Source organism: Populus nigra, chromosome 1 (assembly GCF_951802175.1).
Source record: "Populus nigra chromosome 1, ddPopNigr1.1, whole genome shotgun sequence".
Classification (NCBI taxonomy): domain Eukaryota; kingdom Viridiplantae; phylum Streptophyta; class Magnoliopsida; order Malpighiales; family Salicaceae; genus Populus; species Populus nigra.
In genome coordinates, this window is record NC_084852.1 from 1,996,793 (window position 1) to 2,013,338 (window position 16,546).

At 32.6% G+C, this 16,546-nt stretch overlaps 3 protein-coding genes across 4 annotated transcripts; 2 read left to right on the plus strand and 1 right to left on the minus strand.

Annotated features, from left to right (window-relative positions):
• Positions 1-1,770: 1,770 nt before the first annotated feature.
• On the minus strand, positions 1,771-2,614 carry LOC133697738 (uncharacterized). The gene has a single exon (XM_062120490.1). It carries the CDS (start codon positions 2,485-2,487, stop codon positions 2,023-2,025), a length of 465 nt encoding a protein of 154 aa, XP_061976474.1. The 5' UTR covers positions 2,488-2,614; the 3' UTR covers positions 1,771-2,022.
• A 2,322-nt stretch (positions 2,615-4,936) lies between these two features.
• Positions 4,937-7,611, plus strand: LOC133698624 (uncharacterized). 2 transcript variants are annotated; one of them, XM_062121620.1, is made up of 7 exons: positions 4,937-5,083; positions 5,426-5,712; positions 6,286-6,420; positions 6,513-6,555; positions 6,933-6,992; positions 7,068-7,182; positions 7,302-7,611. In XM_062121620.1, exons 2-7 carry the CDS (start codon positions 5,432-5,434, stop codon positions 7,430-7,432), a joined length of 765 nt encoding a protein of 254 aa, XP_061977604.1. In that variant the 5' UTR covers positions 4,937-5,083; positions 5,426-5,431; the 3' UTR covers positions 7,433-7,611. The 2 variants fall into 2 exon arrangements, with proteins under 2 accessions (XP_061977604.1, XP_061977612.1); XM_062121628.1 differs by having other exon boundaries at positions 6,936-6,992.
• A 2,723-nt stretch (positions 7,612-10,334) lies between these two features.
• Positions 10,335-13,951, plus strand: LOC133681006 (NAC domain-containing protein 14-like). Its single transcript, XM_062104086.1, has 6 exons — positions 10,335-10,707; positions 11,136-11,428; positions 11,846-12,157; positions 12,247-12,615; positions 12,808-13,278; positions 13,364-13,951. Exons 1-6 carry the CDS (start codon positions 10,539-10,541, stop codon positions 13,667-13,669), a joined length of 1,920 nt encoding a protein of 639 aa, XP_061960070.1. The 5' UTR covers positions 10,335-10,538; the 3' UTR covers positions 13,670-13,951.
• Positions 13,952-16,546: the final 2,595 nt, after the last annotated feature.

Genomic DNA, 16,546 nt, shown 5'->3' on the forward strand with positions numbered 1-16,546 from the left:
TATGAAAATAACCCCACACCACTATAGAAGGTTAGGCTCAATATGGAAAGGCAAAAGCTCACACATAGCGGGACTTTGCCCTGATCTTTATTTTCTCATGTTTATTTGTTGTGCATACTGGACAAAAAAAAAACACAAATAAAACATAAATAAGTAGATTTACGTGATTTCTTAAAAGTGGGTACGTCCACGGAGGTAGCAAATTATATATTATTGGAGAAATAATACAAACACTCAACTCAACCCAGTACAATCCCACAAAACCCAGTGTTTCACTCTTACATTCAGTGTTTCTCTCTAATCTGCTTTTTTTCACTCTCACAGTTGCACTTGCACTCACTACACACTTACTCTTCACTTCACTCTTACTCTTCTTTTGTCTCCATTTATAGGAGAAATGAGAGCCTTGGTAGTAACCAACAAAAAAACAAATAACTCCTAACTACTACAATAAATATAGTGGTTAAAAGTCATGGTGATTGATGGTGGTTGAAAAATGTTGACAAATTTGCTACACTCTTTGCACACACTTTACACTTCATAAAGGATTCTCTCTGCCTTTATTAATATTAAGGGTAATCAAAGGTTTGGTTATGCCCCATTCGGTGACCATTTTCACATGCTTATTGATTTAACAAGAGAAAGTTCCAACATTGAAGATCAAACCTCATCCTTTCTACTCAACCCAATAACTCATGGTCATGGTCTGTCATAGCCCAAAAGCCCATGAGACCTCAAGGCTAGAAGAAAATGTGACCTCATCAATAATGTTACTTGATAAATGGAATCCATGGTGTAGAGTCCCTCTTTTTGGAGCTTAAACATCATGACTCATGACCTATATATGATCATTTCTTGGACCATAGAGACACCACTCAAAGACTGAAGCACAATTAGACCGATACAAGGTCATCGATCAACTTGCAATTGCGCTGTAAACAAGTAGATTTTCTATTTTAGATTAGCCTTCTCTGATGTAATGGATAACCTCAATAGTTATTTTCTACATAAATACTTGGATTGTGTGAAGAGAGAAGAGGGGAATTTTCTTCACAATCTCTCTCCAAGACCTAGAAACCCTCTCTAAATAATAGGGTTCTGATTTACAAAATAAAACATTTAACAAGACACGCAAACTGTTATAATTCCATGACTTATAAATAGGTATCAGAGTGGAGTGTATTGTGTATAACAGAATGATAATATTTATCTCTTTGAGATTTATTTTATGTTTTATTACTACGAAGGATTAATAAGTTTGGGGTGCAAGGGTGATGACACCACGATATAGTAAATGAATATCATAAAAACTTATTAATATTTCTTGGATGTGTAGTTATAATTTCTTGGATAATTAGGTTTTTTTAGACAGTTTAGGATTTACTATAAATATATACCATGTAATTTTATTTCAATATATTAAAAAATAAAAGCTTTTCATTTCTATAAATACAATACATTGTTAAACCGCGTTAAATCTTATATTATTCTAATTTCTCTCTTATTATAATAATTATCAATAATAATATTTATCAATAATTGCTGCATATTTTTTACAACATAACCGTATTCATGAGTCATAACACGGACATAGAAATTCTGCATAGCACACGAAGACACACTTCTAGGCACAAAGGTCAAAGTTTGCTTCGCCGGTGCTTGGGACTATGAACATACAAAGTATAACCTAAAATTAACTCGTGATTCTAGCAATTACTAAACATATTAGCTTAGTATCACTGCATGCGTGCCAATGACTTTCATTGTCGGTAAAAGAAATATTTGTTCATATTATGCTCAACATATAATAGCTAAGACAATACAGACACACCATCAATCAATATGTAAATCACACCATATATGATTTTTGGAACTTTATTGTCTGATCATTATAAATTCTGAAAACCAAACCTGTAGTAATCTTTAACAAGCAAACTTAAACCCCTGTTGTATATAGAGCATTACTAAAGCACAGCTTCATTCCTTTTGAACCTCCTGCTTCAATTTTCTTCTTCAGTGACCTCAATCTGAATGTTCAGAATGTTGGTCACTTTCGAAAGCTTCCTCGTCTTTCTTCTTTCCATGCTTATCAGGCCGAAGTCCACGGTGTTCATAAGTATCCGAAATGTCCATATGAACACCAGGATCATTAGTGCTGTAGTTGCTACCAAACATGATAGAATTGTTAACAGCTTGGAAATTGCTATTAACGTAAGTCCCTGATGCATCAGGATCGCCAAATGACACCCCATCAGGCAACTTGTTGGATTTCTGATCATCCAACTCGCTTCGCATTGTAGCTCCTGTGTTGGTTCCAGCAAGAGTAACGATTCTAATGCCATGACCATCCTCATCAGCCACGCTTTCCTGGTCGTGGAGACTTGCACTTGGCTTGTGAAATTGACCAACAATGCGGTGTGTCATGGTATTCACCATGTCTCTAACTTCACGATCGAGAGGTTTGTTCTTGTTTCCGTCAGAAGCCATGATTTTTGAGGCTGACAAGGTCGGGGCTAGCAAGGAATGTAAGAAAATGCAGGAGAATTGAAGTTATGGAATTTGGGGTTGGAGCTAGAGGGGCTCCATTGAATTTAAGAGGAAATGTGAGGTGCCAACTGTTGGAAAGACTGATTAAATTAAAGGGAGGGAATAACTTAGAAGACACTATAAGAATTTGATTTATTAAAGATGGAAAGAGAAAGGATTGCTTGGCAATGAGTTTACCTTCCACAATTTTTTTCTTTTTCTTTTGTGAATGATAAGGCTCTATTCTTATTCCATTGGTACCATGCTAGTGGAAACAAAACAAGTACTCCATCTCATGAAGAGAATTTTCTCTTTATTTAAATTTCCCAAAATGTATATTTTTTATAAAACAAAATCAAAGAATTGAGTATAATTTTACTGTTTTACCTCACTTCAGAAATTCAATTGATGGAAATTAATCGACTCTTGAGAAAAAATAATTTTAATTTGTCCTCTAAAGGTTAATCCAATTTCTCTTTCTAAGATTTTGATTATTTCAATGTTTCGTTCTCTTATCTAAAGTTTTAATTTTTTAATTTTTAAAATTTAATCAAATAGAACTTCTTAAAATTACTTAATAGTATCGAATCATCATCTATTCCAATTATAGAAGGTTCAAATGATACCACATATATCATTTATATTTAAAAATATAAAACACAAAATTAAAATTTATCTTTTTTTTAATATGGTTTACATTGGAAACAAATAAAAATTAAAAAATAAACATAAAAATAAAAAATAAAAAAACTACAAAAAATTAAAATCTTAAAACTATTAATGTTGACATTAAGATGTGATGAGTGCTTGACTCATCAAAGAAAACAAAGAGAATAATTATTTTTTAAAATGAGATTCATAGTTTAAACTCTATTTTCGTATATAATTTTTAATTTGATATTTTTTTTGTATTTATATTTTTAAATATATATTTTATGATTTTTGTACACATGTTTTTAAATATGCATTATTTATTTCTTTTAATTGATATTAGAAGATTTTATATTATCAAATTATTTACGAAATATTTTATTTAATCAAATTTTAAAATTTTAAAAACTAAAAATAAAATTGTTAGTTGATTCGACATCAAAAGCTCACATGGGGACAGTACAATCAAAACCTTAAAGGAAGAAATGAAAATTCTTATTGTCTGGAGTGGCAAAACAAATGAAAATTTACAAGGTGCAATGACATATTGTGGTGAAAGCTAGAATAGAAGGAGGTCTTGGGTTGAGTTCTTTAATGTCTAAAATTATATCTATACTTTTTAAATGAATATAGAGGCTAACCCTGCCAGACCATGCCTTATAGAAATAGATAATAACCCATTTTTACTCCCCAACTTTCGAGAATGAAATTCCAAAATTGCATAGTCATATTTTTCCATTTCAAAAAGATATTTTATTAATCTTGGATTCAAACAGTGTTATCGGTTTAGTATTGCGTCAAAACATTAAATTCATAATTGATGATGGATCCTCCATTCTCTTTTGGTCTGACGTGTGGATATAATCAAATGCTTTGCGTAGCATTTTCTTCAAGCTTTACAAAATTTCTACCATTCAAAATGACTGGAATTTGGACAAACGAAGAAAAATAAAAAAAACTTAAACCCTTATTTTACAGTCACCACAATGAATGGAATTTGGACAAATAAGACAAAAGGCTATTTGTATTAATAGGTGACATGTCATCTGATTTTTTTTCAAAATAAAATGAGGCAGACAACAATTACAACAAAAAAATAAGGGTCCGGTCGCACCAGTCCTGACAAAATAGGCTAGGCCCAGCAACGCTTGGCCCTTGACTTTTTTTTCTAAAATATTTATATATATATATATATATATTTATATATATTTATTTAAATTAATGCTTTTTTATATGATTTTTTTCTTTGAATATTTTTTATTTATATTTAAATTAATACTCATTCTCTCTTTTATTTTATTTAGATATCATATTTTAAATGACAATTGTTTTTTGTTATGCGTTTAAATTTTAAAGAGTTTTTATGATTCATCTTTAATTTTTTTAAACCTTTTGTATAAACAACTTTATCTTTGAAAAAAATATTATTTTTTATTTTTAATATTAATATATAAAAATTAAAAAAAAAATTAAAAAAAAAGTTAATTTTTTAATTTCCAAAATAATCCAATTTTGCTGGGGGCAAGTTTCATAGCCTATTTTTTAGTTTTCTTGTTTTAGGTTTTTAAGTGTTTATATATACTGGATACTTGATCTGCAGTTTAAAATGTATTTTTAAACTAAAAAAATTTTGAAAATATATTTTTTATTATAATATCAAACACATACTATTTGTTTTTATTATTATTACTACAAAATAATCTATAAAGTATAAACTATAAAATTTAAAGATAATTATGTAAGAGAGAGAATAAAAAAAAAGAAAAAATCTGAACCCGCTCGTGGGGTCAGGTCACCATTTCTCTTCTACTTTCCGTTTCCATGTTGTGAAGCAATGAAGGTTTAGTCTTAACAACAAAATAGAGATTACTTTTGTTTTTGTCCTTTAAGCGAAAGCATTTTCCAGGTACAGGGTTTCCTTTTTTTTTTTTTTTTTCCCTCTCTAAAATGGAAAGCCATTGCCTATTCAAGTTGCTTTGCCTTTTCTTTTGCTGTTTTTCTATTGTAATCCCATCTGGGTTTTAGCTGTTTGACGGAATTTCTTAATTGGGTTATTACTATGTTGCCTGTCTTTTTGATATTTGATATATTTTTGACAAAAGATTGAATATTTTTGTTTGATTCTACTTGGGGTGCAAGGATGATGCCTAAAAAGATAAACCCTTTTAATCTTTTTGAGAGTTAAGTGGTTTCTAGGATTTATTTTAGTTACTGAAGTTTTGTTGAATGTTTTTTTTTTTTTTAATAGAATCAGATGCAGAATGACTTGTCTGATAGAGACAGCACCACCAGAGCTGGTGCTGGTGGTTTAGCCCTTACTGAGGTTGACCTGGAGAAGCAGGATAACAGTAAGGCTTTGCCGCAAGAAGGCGGTAATGAGATCTTGTCAGGGAATTCTGGTTTTCCACCAGTAATTGCCATTGCGTTTTCTAATGGTGAGTCTACTGTGGCTGCCAGCAAGGAAGAGTTGCCTAGTGTAGATTCTCCCAGAAAAGGGTCCTTGTCAAGGACTTCAAGTCTGCACGAACAATGCAGGTTGGTACTTATACTTAATAGTTCTTGCTCTTGTTATAATTTTGTTGGAACCCATCGTGTATTGTGTATTTTTCCCATTTTGATCTTGCTTGATTTGATTGGATTATGACATTAATTGACTATGAAAATCATGAGTCTGTTCCATGTCATAAACTTGTGAATTTTCTCCTTTCAAGTTGAAAGTTCCAGTTTGCTTTTATATGCACTTTTTTTTTGGAACTCCTAGTGATCCCCTGGTATTCATTTAGCGTTGTACAACATAAGATACTGAAATCTAAATCTTTATTGGTGTATTGGGAAGTAATTTGCTGTTTTCCTTAACACCACATTTCAGGGATTGACAAAGTAGCATCATCCAGCTTGTGTTTGTAGTTCAGCGAACCAGAAGTATCATTTGTCTTATAATCTCATCCATCATCATGGTTTCATATTCTAGAAGGGAAAATTGTTATATAATTTAATTGCTAAGATTAAAAAGAAAACCAGAACCATTAGAGAGAAAAGAACTAAGATGAAGAGAGACATGGAACTCATCACATAAGCAATAACTAAGATTAATTCATTATTCTTCAGAGTTTGCCAGCAGGAGAAGGAAGAAGTTCTCATAGATCTTGGATGCAAATGTAGAGGTGGTCTTGCAAAAGCCCACCGCACATGTATAGATACCTGGTTTAGCAGAAGAGGATCCAACAAATGTGAGATATGCCAGTAAGTCGGTCCTTCACCATGTCCGTTTATGCTATGAAGTTTGGCACAAGGTTGCTGAATTAACTTTATATGATTTAAACCTTTTATTTCAGGGCTGTAGCTGTAAATGTTTCACCTCCAGAATCCCAGCCAAGTGTAGGTATTCTATTTCTGGGAGCAAAATTACAATGTATGCTTAAGATAGCATTTTTCATTTTTATCTGGTCTAAATTATACATGCATTGGATTTGGAATGTGATGCCAGCTCATACATCTTTTTTGGGGCCTGTCTCAGATTAGTTTATCATGTCAGCTTCTAAAATCACAATGACACTGCTGGAAATGTAGGGAATGTTTTTCCAAAATACCAAATGGCCAAGTGGCATGCTTTAAAAAACTGGACAAGGGTTTACAATATCTGGAAGCACTATTTATAGACTGTTGGTTTGGCAGCACAGATTGATGACAAGAACTTTTTATGATAAACCATGCAGTGCTTAATGTTGATATTCTGTTTCTGTGATTTCATGAAGCAGACAAACTACTGGGTTTGGAGAATCGACCCTAACTTAAGACCACGAGATCACAATAGGGTAAGGGAATTGAGAGTATTTTTTTGGATATAGTATTCAGTGTGATGACTTTGAATGAATTCATCTTCAAAACAGGGTTGTTTTAGTCCACTTTGGGTGGCATTCTCAATTCTTACTGGTGGCCTCTTGTTGGATGTGCTGATATCCATCACCCTTGGTGTCTCTGCCTTACCTGTTAACATAATAATCGGTAAGCACGTCTATATCAGTTTTCAACAGTTAACTGACTTGTCCACATGCAAATAGTAGCATTACGAACTGAAGAACAATATGCATGCTGATGTCAAAACTATGACACACATTACACAGGGGTCATTGTTGTGCTCGGACTTGGAACCGCGCTTCGGCTAGCCCTGGACTTCTGCATTAAGTGGAGTTTTAGGAGACCAGTGCAGAGGGCAGATGCCAATGTGAATCACGGGTATCATCCAGCTTTGTAGGTAGGTAAATATGTACAGAATGAAGATAGAACTCACAAGAGAAGTCTTAATTTGTTGGGGCAGTAGTACACATAAATTATTCACCTCATATATAGTATGTCATGTTATGTTTGGCGATGGTTGTTGATTATTACTCAAGTGTGCTCGCGTATGACAATACGCCGTTAAGTTTTGCGAAACTTCATTTCCCTACAGTTTCCTTGGAATTTTATTCAACTTTATTTCCCCTTCAAAGCATGAAAAAAAAATGAGTTACATTGGTGGAGAAATGATATGGAGGGATGATCAAAGAGATAACTGTCATCGGCCTTGGCCCAACGGGCTCTCTTCAATCAAGATTTGAAGTTTTAGCAAAACGATGAGGCTTCCTCAAATCTTGATGATTTCTTTCAAAGACTATTATTATCAGGTTCTCTTTTCCAAAAGTTCTGGTTTGCTGCTGGACTGACTGGTAAGGAATCAGCTCCATATGTGGGGTCCAATTATGTACACTCAGTCCTCACAATTCAAAAGACTGATGGCTCTTTATTGGGGCCGGGGTATCTTGTTGGCTCACTTTATGTGAGAACAGCGGCTAATGAGAGAAGTATCAGATGCATGTGCCTCCTAAGAGGGCTACATGTCGGTTTTGACAACTATAATACCATTTATGGGTTATAATTAATGCTGAAAATCTGCAATTAATAGAAAGACGACTTCGAGAAGTAATCGCATGTGGATCAATCTATTAGAACTCAGAAAAAGTGAAGAAAAAAAAGATGAAAAGCGAGAAAATATTCCTTTGTGGATAAGGTTAAGGGAAGTGGAGTTTCTTTAATCCCACCATCCCGAACCACTCCACTAAACAGAACCAGAAAATTGACAATTAAGCCATTTTTTGTTTGGAGATTATTTTTTAAAATGTATTAAAATAATAATATTTTTTATTTTTAAAATTTATTTTTAACATGAAATGATTAAAAATATAAGAAAATTAATCTAAAACTAAAAAATATTAATTTTTTAAAAAATCTAGGTGAACAGTACATGTGTACTTGAGAGCTAGCATCTGCATCTGGAGCAAGGTTGTCAATTCCGTTTCGGTAGGTGTTTTGTTTTTTCAATTGGAACGGAATGTTTCAGTTTCGGAGTGTTTCGGCGTGCCGTTTCGGGGTTGTATTGTTCATATATATATATATATTCAACAAACATAATTCAAATTCAAGATAAATTAATTATAAATTATGCAATACAAACACAATGCCAAACAAATATAATTTCAAAATTTAAAATATTTCTAAATAGTCAAGATTAAATAGATCTTTAACTTAAAGTAATTCAACTTAAACAAAATATCAAAATATTATGAAAGTAAAATGTTTTAACACAAATATTTTAAATATAAAGTTAGGTCAATGTTATTAAGGCTAATGAAATCTAAAGCATCCCTTGTTTTGCTCAAATTCCTACAAAGTATAAACATGAAAAAAACAACATGAATATAAACCATATATATTAGTGATAAATCTAATTTTTAAAAATTAATATCATTGTTAATGAAAATAGTAATAATAATTTTCAATGTTATTATTAATATCATTGTTATAGAAAATAGTAATAAAAAAGAGCTTTTTATAATTGGGTGGTTTAATTAATTAAATTGAATAAGGTTCAATTTGATTCAATGGCTTTTCAAGAGCGGAACAGAACATGTGGAATGGAACAGAAACGTTTCGGGCGGAATTTAGACGAAAAATCCGGAACGGACCGAGATTTAAAATGAGATGAAATTTGTTCCATTTTGTTCCGTTTTTTGAATTAGTATGGAATGTTTCGGCCATTCCGAGCGGAACGGAACAGAATTGACAACCTTGATCTGGAGACAGGAAGGTTCGTAGTCCAGTCACCAATTCACTAGTATATTGTTGTGTTTTGTTTTAAGAGAAAAGAATATATATATATGTCCCCAATATGGTTAGGATTTCAAACCAATCCTCAAACTTACTAAATCTTGCAGTTTTAACACTTGAATGCCTATTACCTAATAATCCAATCTCCTCTAGTTAATTCCTTTGGGTTAAAAGAAAACTAGCAATTTTTCAGGGATGGTTGTTAAAAAATTTATGGTACTCAAGTAACTAATAATATATTATTAATTAATTTTTGAAGTTCGTTTTAAAGAAAAAAAACAGATACAGAAATAAGAGAACATAAAATTTATGGCCGATAAAAAAATAATAAGAATATAATTGTATATAATTTATCTCCCACTTGTATCTCTATATATTTTTTTAAAGTGAGTGTTTTACATTTATTTAAAAACACTTGTAAATCTATCATCTTTGCTAAAAAATAATTGATAAAGATGTTTTTCTTTTTAAATATACTTTTTAAATAAGCATTATCTACTCGTATTCTAGATGATATTTTTGTATAGGTATCTTAATTGCATCTTTTTCATAGGTAGATTTTGTAAATAGATTTGGAAATTTAATCTATTTTATTCAAAAATTAAATGACTCATCATTCTTAGTATTTATAAATTTTATAATTGACATTCGTTATCTAGATATTTTTATTATTTATCGAAATGATCTTAAATCCAACTTATTTTTATTTTTATCTTTGTGATTATTTGTTGTTAATCATAATCTATTTTTATATGTATATGCTAAAAGTTGATGGGTCAAATGTATATTTATTTACTCTATTTTAATGAATTAGATAGATATTTCTTCATTTCTTAATGAAATATTTTTTTCTAGTATGATAATAAAATGATGAAATTAAAAGAAATTTTACTTTAAGACGTGACTTGAATGAATACATATCGAAAGATGAGGACTGGATCGTACTTGTTTTCACGCCAACAACATCGTACACATAAAATTCTTCTTGAGACCAGACATTTGACATCTGCTGTTTTGTCATGATGCCATTGGCCAGTAGTACAAAGTAAAGAGGTTAAATAAGAGAAGAACACAGACCCTACCGCCAACAACAAAAATAAAATAGCAGGCAAGTACATTGAGAGATTGATAGTTTTTGGAGTAACTGATGCAAAGACTCAAACTTTGATTGAATTTCTTTGTTGGGTTTTGGTTAAAGAAAGGAAAACGAAGACAGCATGGTGGCTATGGTGTCTATGGACTCCCTACCTTTAGGGTTTAGATTCAGGCCAACTGATGAAGAATTGATAAGCCACTACTTGAGACTCAAAATCAACGGTCGTGATTCTGAAGTCGAAGTCATACCTGAAATTGATGTTTGTAAATGGGAGCCTTGGGATTTGCCTGGTAAAAAAGAAAAATCCGTTCTTTTTTTATTATTATTAATTTGTTTTTTAGGTGCGTTTTCTTTGATTTTAAAGGTTGAATCTTTGATATATTTTTTATTGGTTGTTTAATTTCTTTATTCTCTATGAATAAATTCCACTTTTTGCTTATCTGGGTAATTCCTTCATCACTAAGATTCCTTGAATTTACTAGTAATAAATATTGATTTCTTAGAATCAGGGTATTTTAGTATCGTTTCTATAATTAAGTGCACTTAGTGTATAATTCTGATATTTTTAGCTAAATTTGGAGTCATTAGGAATGTGGGGTTTTTCTTAGGGTTACAATTCCCTTGAACTTGCTATAAAGATTATCATTATGTTTTGGAAATAAGGTATTTTCTGCTTTTTTTAGCTAAACGAGAAGTGAATTTGAATGTTGGGCTGTAGGGCAATCTGTGATAAAGACTGATGATCCAGAGTGGTTCTTCTTCTGCCCACGAGATAGGAAGTATCCTAATGGTCATCGTTCAAATAGAGCAACAGATGCTGGATATTGGAAGGCTACGGGGAAGGATCGAACAATAAAGTCTCGGAAATCGGCTGGTAATACGACCTTGATTGGTATGAAGAAAACATTGGTTTTCTACCGTGGTCGTGCTCCAAAGGGAAAGCGTACGAACTGGATAATGCATGAGTATCGTCCCACTGAAGAGGATCTTGATGGTACCGGCCCTGGCCAGGTTGCTAGCGTTCTTGATCTCATTCTTGTTATTAACTTGTTCATTTTGACATGCTATATTTGGTTGAAATGCTTAGTTTTGATTTCATTCGTTGGAAAAACTGAGGAAATTTTGTCTACATGCTGTGTGATTAATTTTTTGTGTTATGTTTTTTCCTATTAACCATGCATTCAATGTTAATTTATTTTGATGTATGTATGAACATAATGCCGGCAGCTAAAATGAAGGAATTCAGTTTTAGTAGTAAGTGATGTACATGGAATCTATTTTTTTTTTCATTGTTGATTTTTAAAGTTACCAAATTTCCTTTTGTATTGTATCTATACAGTTATGCTATTGTTGAAATGAATACCGTTGATTCTCATTGATGCTGTTTATATCTTCAACTCACGTAGTTCCTCTTTTCACCTGGATCAGGTTGCATTTGTCCTTTTTCGCTTATTCAGAAAGCCAGAAGAGAGAACCAATGGTGTAAAGTATGATGAGATAGAACAGATTGGATACTCTCCTACAGCTGCTAAGTCCTCTCCTGATAATGCATCATCAGATCTAGTTCAAGAAACAGCTACATCTGACATGCATTCAGGAAAGCAGTCAGAAGATATAAAGATGTGGTTGACTGAGTCTGACAACGTGACTGCTAATTCTGTGGGGCCTGTTGATATCTGCAGTAATAGACATGCAACTTCAGATATTGAAGATCAAGTGCCAGAAGCAACAGCTGTGGAGGTGAGTACTGGATTCTGTATTTTGGCCTCTTGTACTCCACTCAAGATAAACATTATGAGAAAGTTGATTTTTTTAAGTTTGTTTTTCAGGCATGTCCGCTGCTGGATGAAAGTTCTCTTATACACGAGCCTGTATCTGGTGAACTTGATCGTGAAGTTTTCTCCCCAGTGCAATCACATATTCCAGCAGACCTAGGATGCTACATAGATTCACCTTATGCCAGTGACTTTGGCAACGATCAAAATGGATTTCCTTTTCAGGATGTCTCCATTGAACAGGATGTATCCATCACAGAATTGTTAGATGGCTTCTTCAATAACCATGACGAGTGTTCTGGTGAAGAAACAAGTAAGATCAATGTGGGTGTTGGAACTGAGACTCAGTTGTGTGGTCAGATACCACCAGGAAACTCTTATGCTCCGGACAATGGTATATACAGTTTCATGAACAATTTACAGGTAAAACTATGGTCTTTTGGTAGCTTTCAAATAACCATGTTGTTGAATCTCTCTTAGCTGTCATAGCTCTTAACTGTTAAATCTTGTATTTTCTTTTATTGCTGTTTGAGCAATTTGACATAGTTGATTTATTCTTATTTGAAAATAATCTCTGAAGCTCTAAAATCCTGTTGTAATTTTGATGTACACCAGCATGTTTCGCTCATGAGAGTCCCAGCGTGGCCTAGTGATCAATTTTGTAGCAATGAACTATTTCAAATGCAGCCTGCACTTGGAACTTTGAGAGCACCCACTCCTGTTTTTTATGGAGAACTTGGAAGGGGAAATATTAGTCATTTTGGCAATAATTTTGTTGGACAAGATGCTCCATCTGCCAAATCTGCAATCTCATCCTTTGGTGTGCTTAATAGTATGGAAGAAGCAACCAGTCAGATGACTTCTGTAGACAATGGCAGTGGTGTTAGTGGAACTGGAATCAAGATTAGGGCCCGCCAGCCTCGAGTCCGACCACAGTCAGACATCTTCATTGCCCAGGGCAGTGGCCCAAGAAGAATCCTTCTGCAGCTGCAAACGAAGCTTTTGTCTGAGTCAGTTGGATATTGCAAGGTTAAAGATGCAGGCTACATTGAAGATGAAGATGAGGTGCAATCATCTGTAACAGAGGTAAGTGCTATCACTCCACGACAATGTGGGGTTTCTGTTGAAATGCACCCATCGACTATTGATTTCATGCAATTATTTTCTGCAGGCCACTGGAGATGCTGAAAAACAGACCCCTACAGCTGACTATCTGCAGAAAGAAAGCCCACTTCCTAGTTCCAAGACTAACAGAGAAATTGCTGAAGAATCTTCTTCAGATTTGAGGTTAAGGGCGAAAAAGGAGGGTGAATCCGAGAGCAGCCAGATAGCATCAGCAGCATTTCCAGCAGCACCTCCAGTTTATGTCAGCATTTTCCTCCTCTTAATCGCAATCGTAGCGTTTGCTGGAATATGGAGATCCCATATGACCGTGAAGTTTCTCTGGATACAGGATGGTGCAAGCGATAATTTGTAGTGCATGTTTTCTTCCACGAGGAGCAGAATAGTTTTGTAGATGGCACTTAAAACACTCAAGGCATATATAACTTAGGTTACTACTAGTGTGCATAAAATTATATGAACTGTTGGTGGTGTAAATTGTGTAAGTTTTTTAGTACAGTAAGTAGCTCTGATTGTAGATGATGCCTTTGTTGTATGCATTTAGCAGCTTCTCATTCTAGTTGGTTTCTTTGCATTCGTGCATGTCTTTCAAATACAGTACAAGAGCTTCAAATGAAATGCACAATTCTCATTACAAGTTTTCACGAACCACTACAAAATATTTGGATAATGAATTTGTTTTTAATTAAAGAAATTTACCTCAGCCTTTAATATTGAATTTGTTTTATATTTAGCTTTTTAGTTGAGTTTAGGTTTGGAATTTAATGGTTTGTAACTTTAAAAGATGAACTTCAACTTAAAATGTTCATCTATATTTGATTGGTTGTCATTCATTTTTAGCTTATTTTTTTTGTAACTTTCATCCTCAAATGTTTTTTTATGTTTTTTTTTTTTTCAATTCCTACATGTAAGAATGTTCACGGTTCGGTTTAAACTCAAAAAACTAACCGAACTGAATTACAGTAATTTTCTAAAATATTAACCAAACCAGACCGAAAACCGGTTCAAATCGAACTGGTTCGGTTTGGTTAAATCCGGTTTTTTTGGGAAAAACCCGCGAAACCTAATCCCATCATATGAGTTTTTTATTTTGATTTTTTTTTAAAATTGGCTTAGCTTTACATTAAATTGAGCTTTAAAATTTACAGCTTTCAATTCACATCTTTAAATTCAGCTTTTAAAAATTTACAATGTTCAGCGTTGAATTCATAGCTTGTGAAAGTGCTAAATTTGGACATGAATTAAAATATGACATAGATGCAAATTAACTCACTTTTAATATGCTTTTCAAAGTGCTAAATCAATGCAATATGCAAGATGCATAATCGAATTTGAACACCTCAAATTAAAAGTCTGTTCGCACTAGAAAAGTTAACATTAACAAGCGGATACATTAGCAACAAGCAATAAATTATCATAAACATCTCGCATAGTTTGAAGAAAAAACCCAGCAACACCAACATCCAAAAATTCTAGTAACAGCAGCATCTAAAAATTCCAGAAAGGATAATGCTATAAAAAACACTAGCAAATTAGCAACATATTAGAGTTCAACTATTGAAAGAATTAACAATGCAAAATTTTAAAGGGAATTAACGAGGTAAAGTAAATTAATTACCCAAAACAATTATATTTCAAGATTACACCAAGCTACCAATACTACTTACAAACAATCAGTTGAGATTTTTGAACTTTCACAAAATTCTACAAAAAACATAAATTAAAATGTTAGATTAAACATATGTAAATAAACAATATTATAAAATAGCTATATTTAAATTTGTAAGAGAAATTACCTGACTCAATCATCTTAAAATTTTCAATATAATCTATGAAGGTTTTAATGTTGATTGGAATTGATGCTAAACTCAACCAATTCTGACAACAAACAAGTGTTTGCACTGTCGATAGAGATAAAGAGCTTCGAAATGGATCTAATATACAACCGCCAATACTGAATGCTGCTTCAGAAACAACTGTAGATATCGAGATGGTTAACACGTGTTGTGCCACCTTAGAAAGAATCTTGTATTTTGTAGCATTATACCTCCACCAACCCAAAATATTTAATTTAAAATCATTAGGATCTTCATAATCATCACCCAAATACCACTCAATCTCATTTTTTTTTGGACATCGCCTTCTTCATCTAAATGTTTTTTGAATTGAAAAGCTAAGTCATCCAACATATCATCATTTACCACCATCAAATCAACACTAACATTTTTATTTATACTAGTTCCAACACTTTGAGCAACCTCAACATTCTCATCAACATTCGTATAATGCTCAAACAACCTTAGCAAAGTATCTTTAACCTTAATTGTAAATTTTTCAGCCTCTTCCAAAACAAAATCTCACATACTTCAATTTGAAACGTGGATCTAATACAACATCCACATACAACAAAAGGTTTTGTGCATCTTGATCCCCCTAATATTTTTTATACTTTGCCATCATATTCTTGGCCATTTTACTTACATAAACATCTTCACTTCTACAAAGTTAAGATATGCTTGTGTGCATGGAAATCAATTCATGGAAGAAAGAATTAGATGTCACAAACAACGAGCGAGAAAATTTCAATGTAACCGTGTAAAATAGTTTCAAGAACTTGAAAAAAGATCTAGCCTTTTCCTAATCTTCTAAATTAGGAAGAGCTAAGTTTTTTTGTTTCCCTTTTGAATCAACCTCAAAGTAACTCAAATATCTAGGATCGGTTTCTTCTAACCTAATAAAAACCATATCAAATTTATCAGCCGCATCTAGCATCATATATTTAGAGTTCCATCTAGTTGCAACATCCAAGCAAACAAATTTTTTACTCCCAATTTTCAACATCTCCACACATTGGTTAAAAACAAGTTGTCTAGAAGGAGAAGATCTAACAAACTTTACTGCATTCTTAATCTTAACAACTGAATCATCAATATCTTTCAATCCCGCACATACAATAAGATTAACAATATGTGCACAACATCTAACATGCATGAAGTCATTTGACAATAAATTAGTTTCCCAATTAATTGTTAATCTCTTCAGATATTTTATTGTCAAATTATTTGAACTTGCATTGTCTACTATAATTGTTAAAATGCTATCAATTCCCCATTCCAACCAAAAACTCTCAATCACTTGGCCAATTGTTTCACCTTTATGATTAGAAACTTGATAAAAGTTTAGAATTCTTTTATTCAAGTTCCAACCTTCATCAATCCAATAAGCAGTCAAA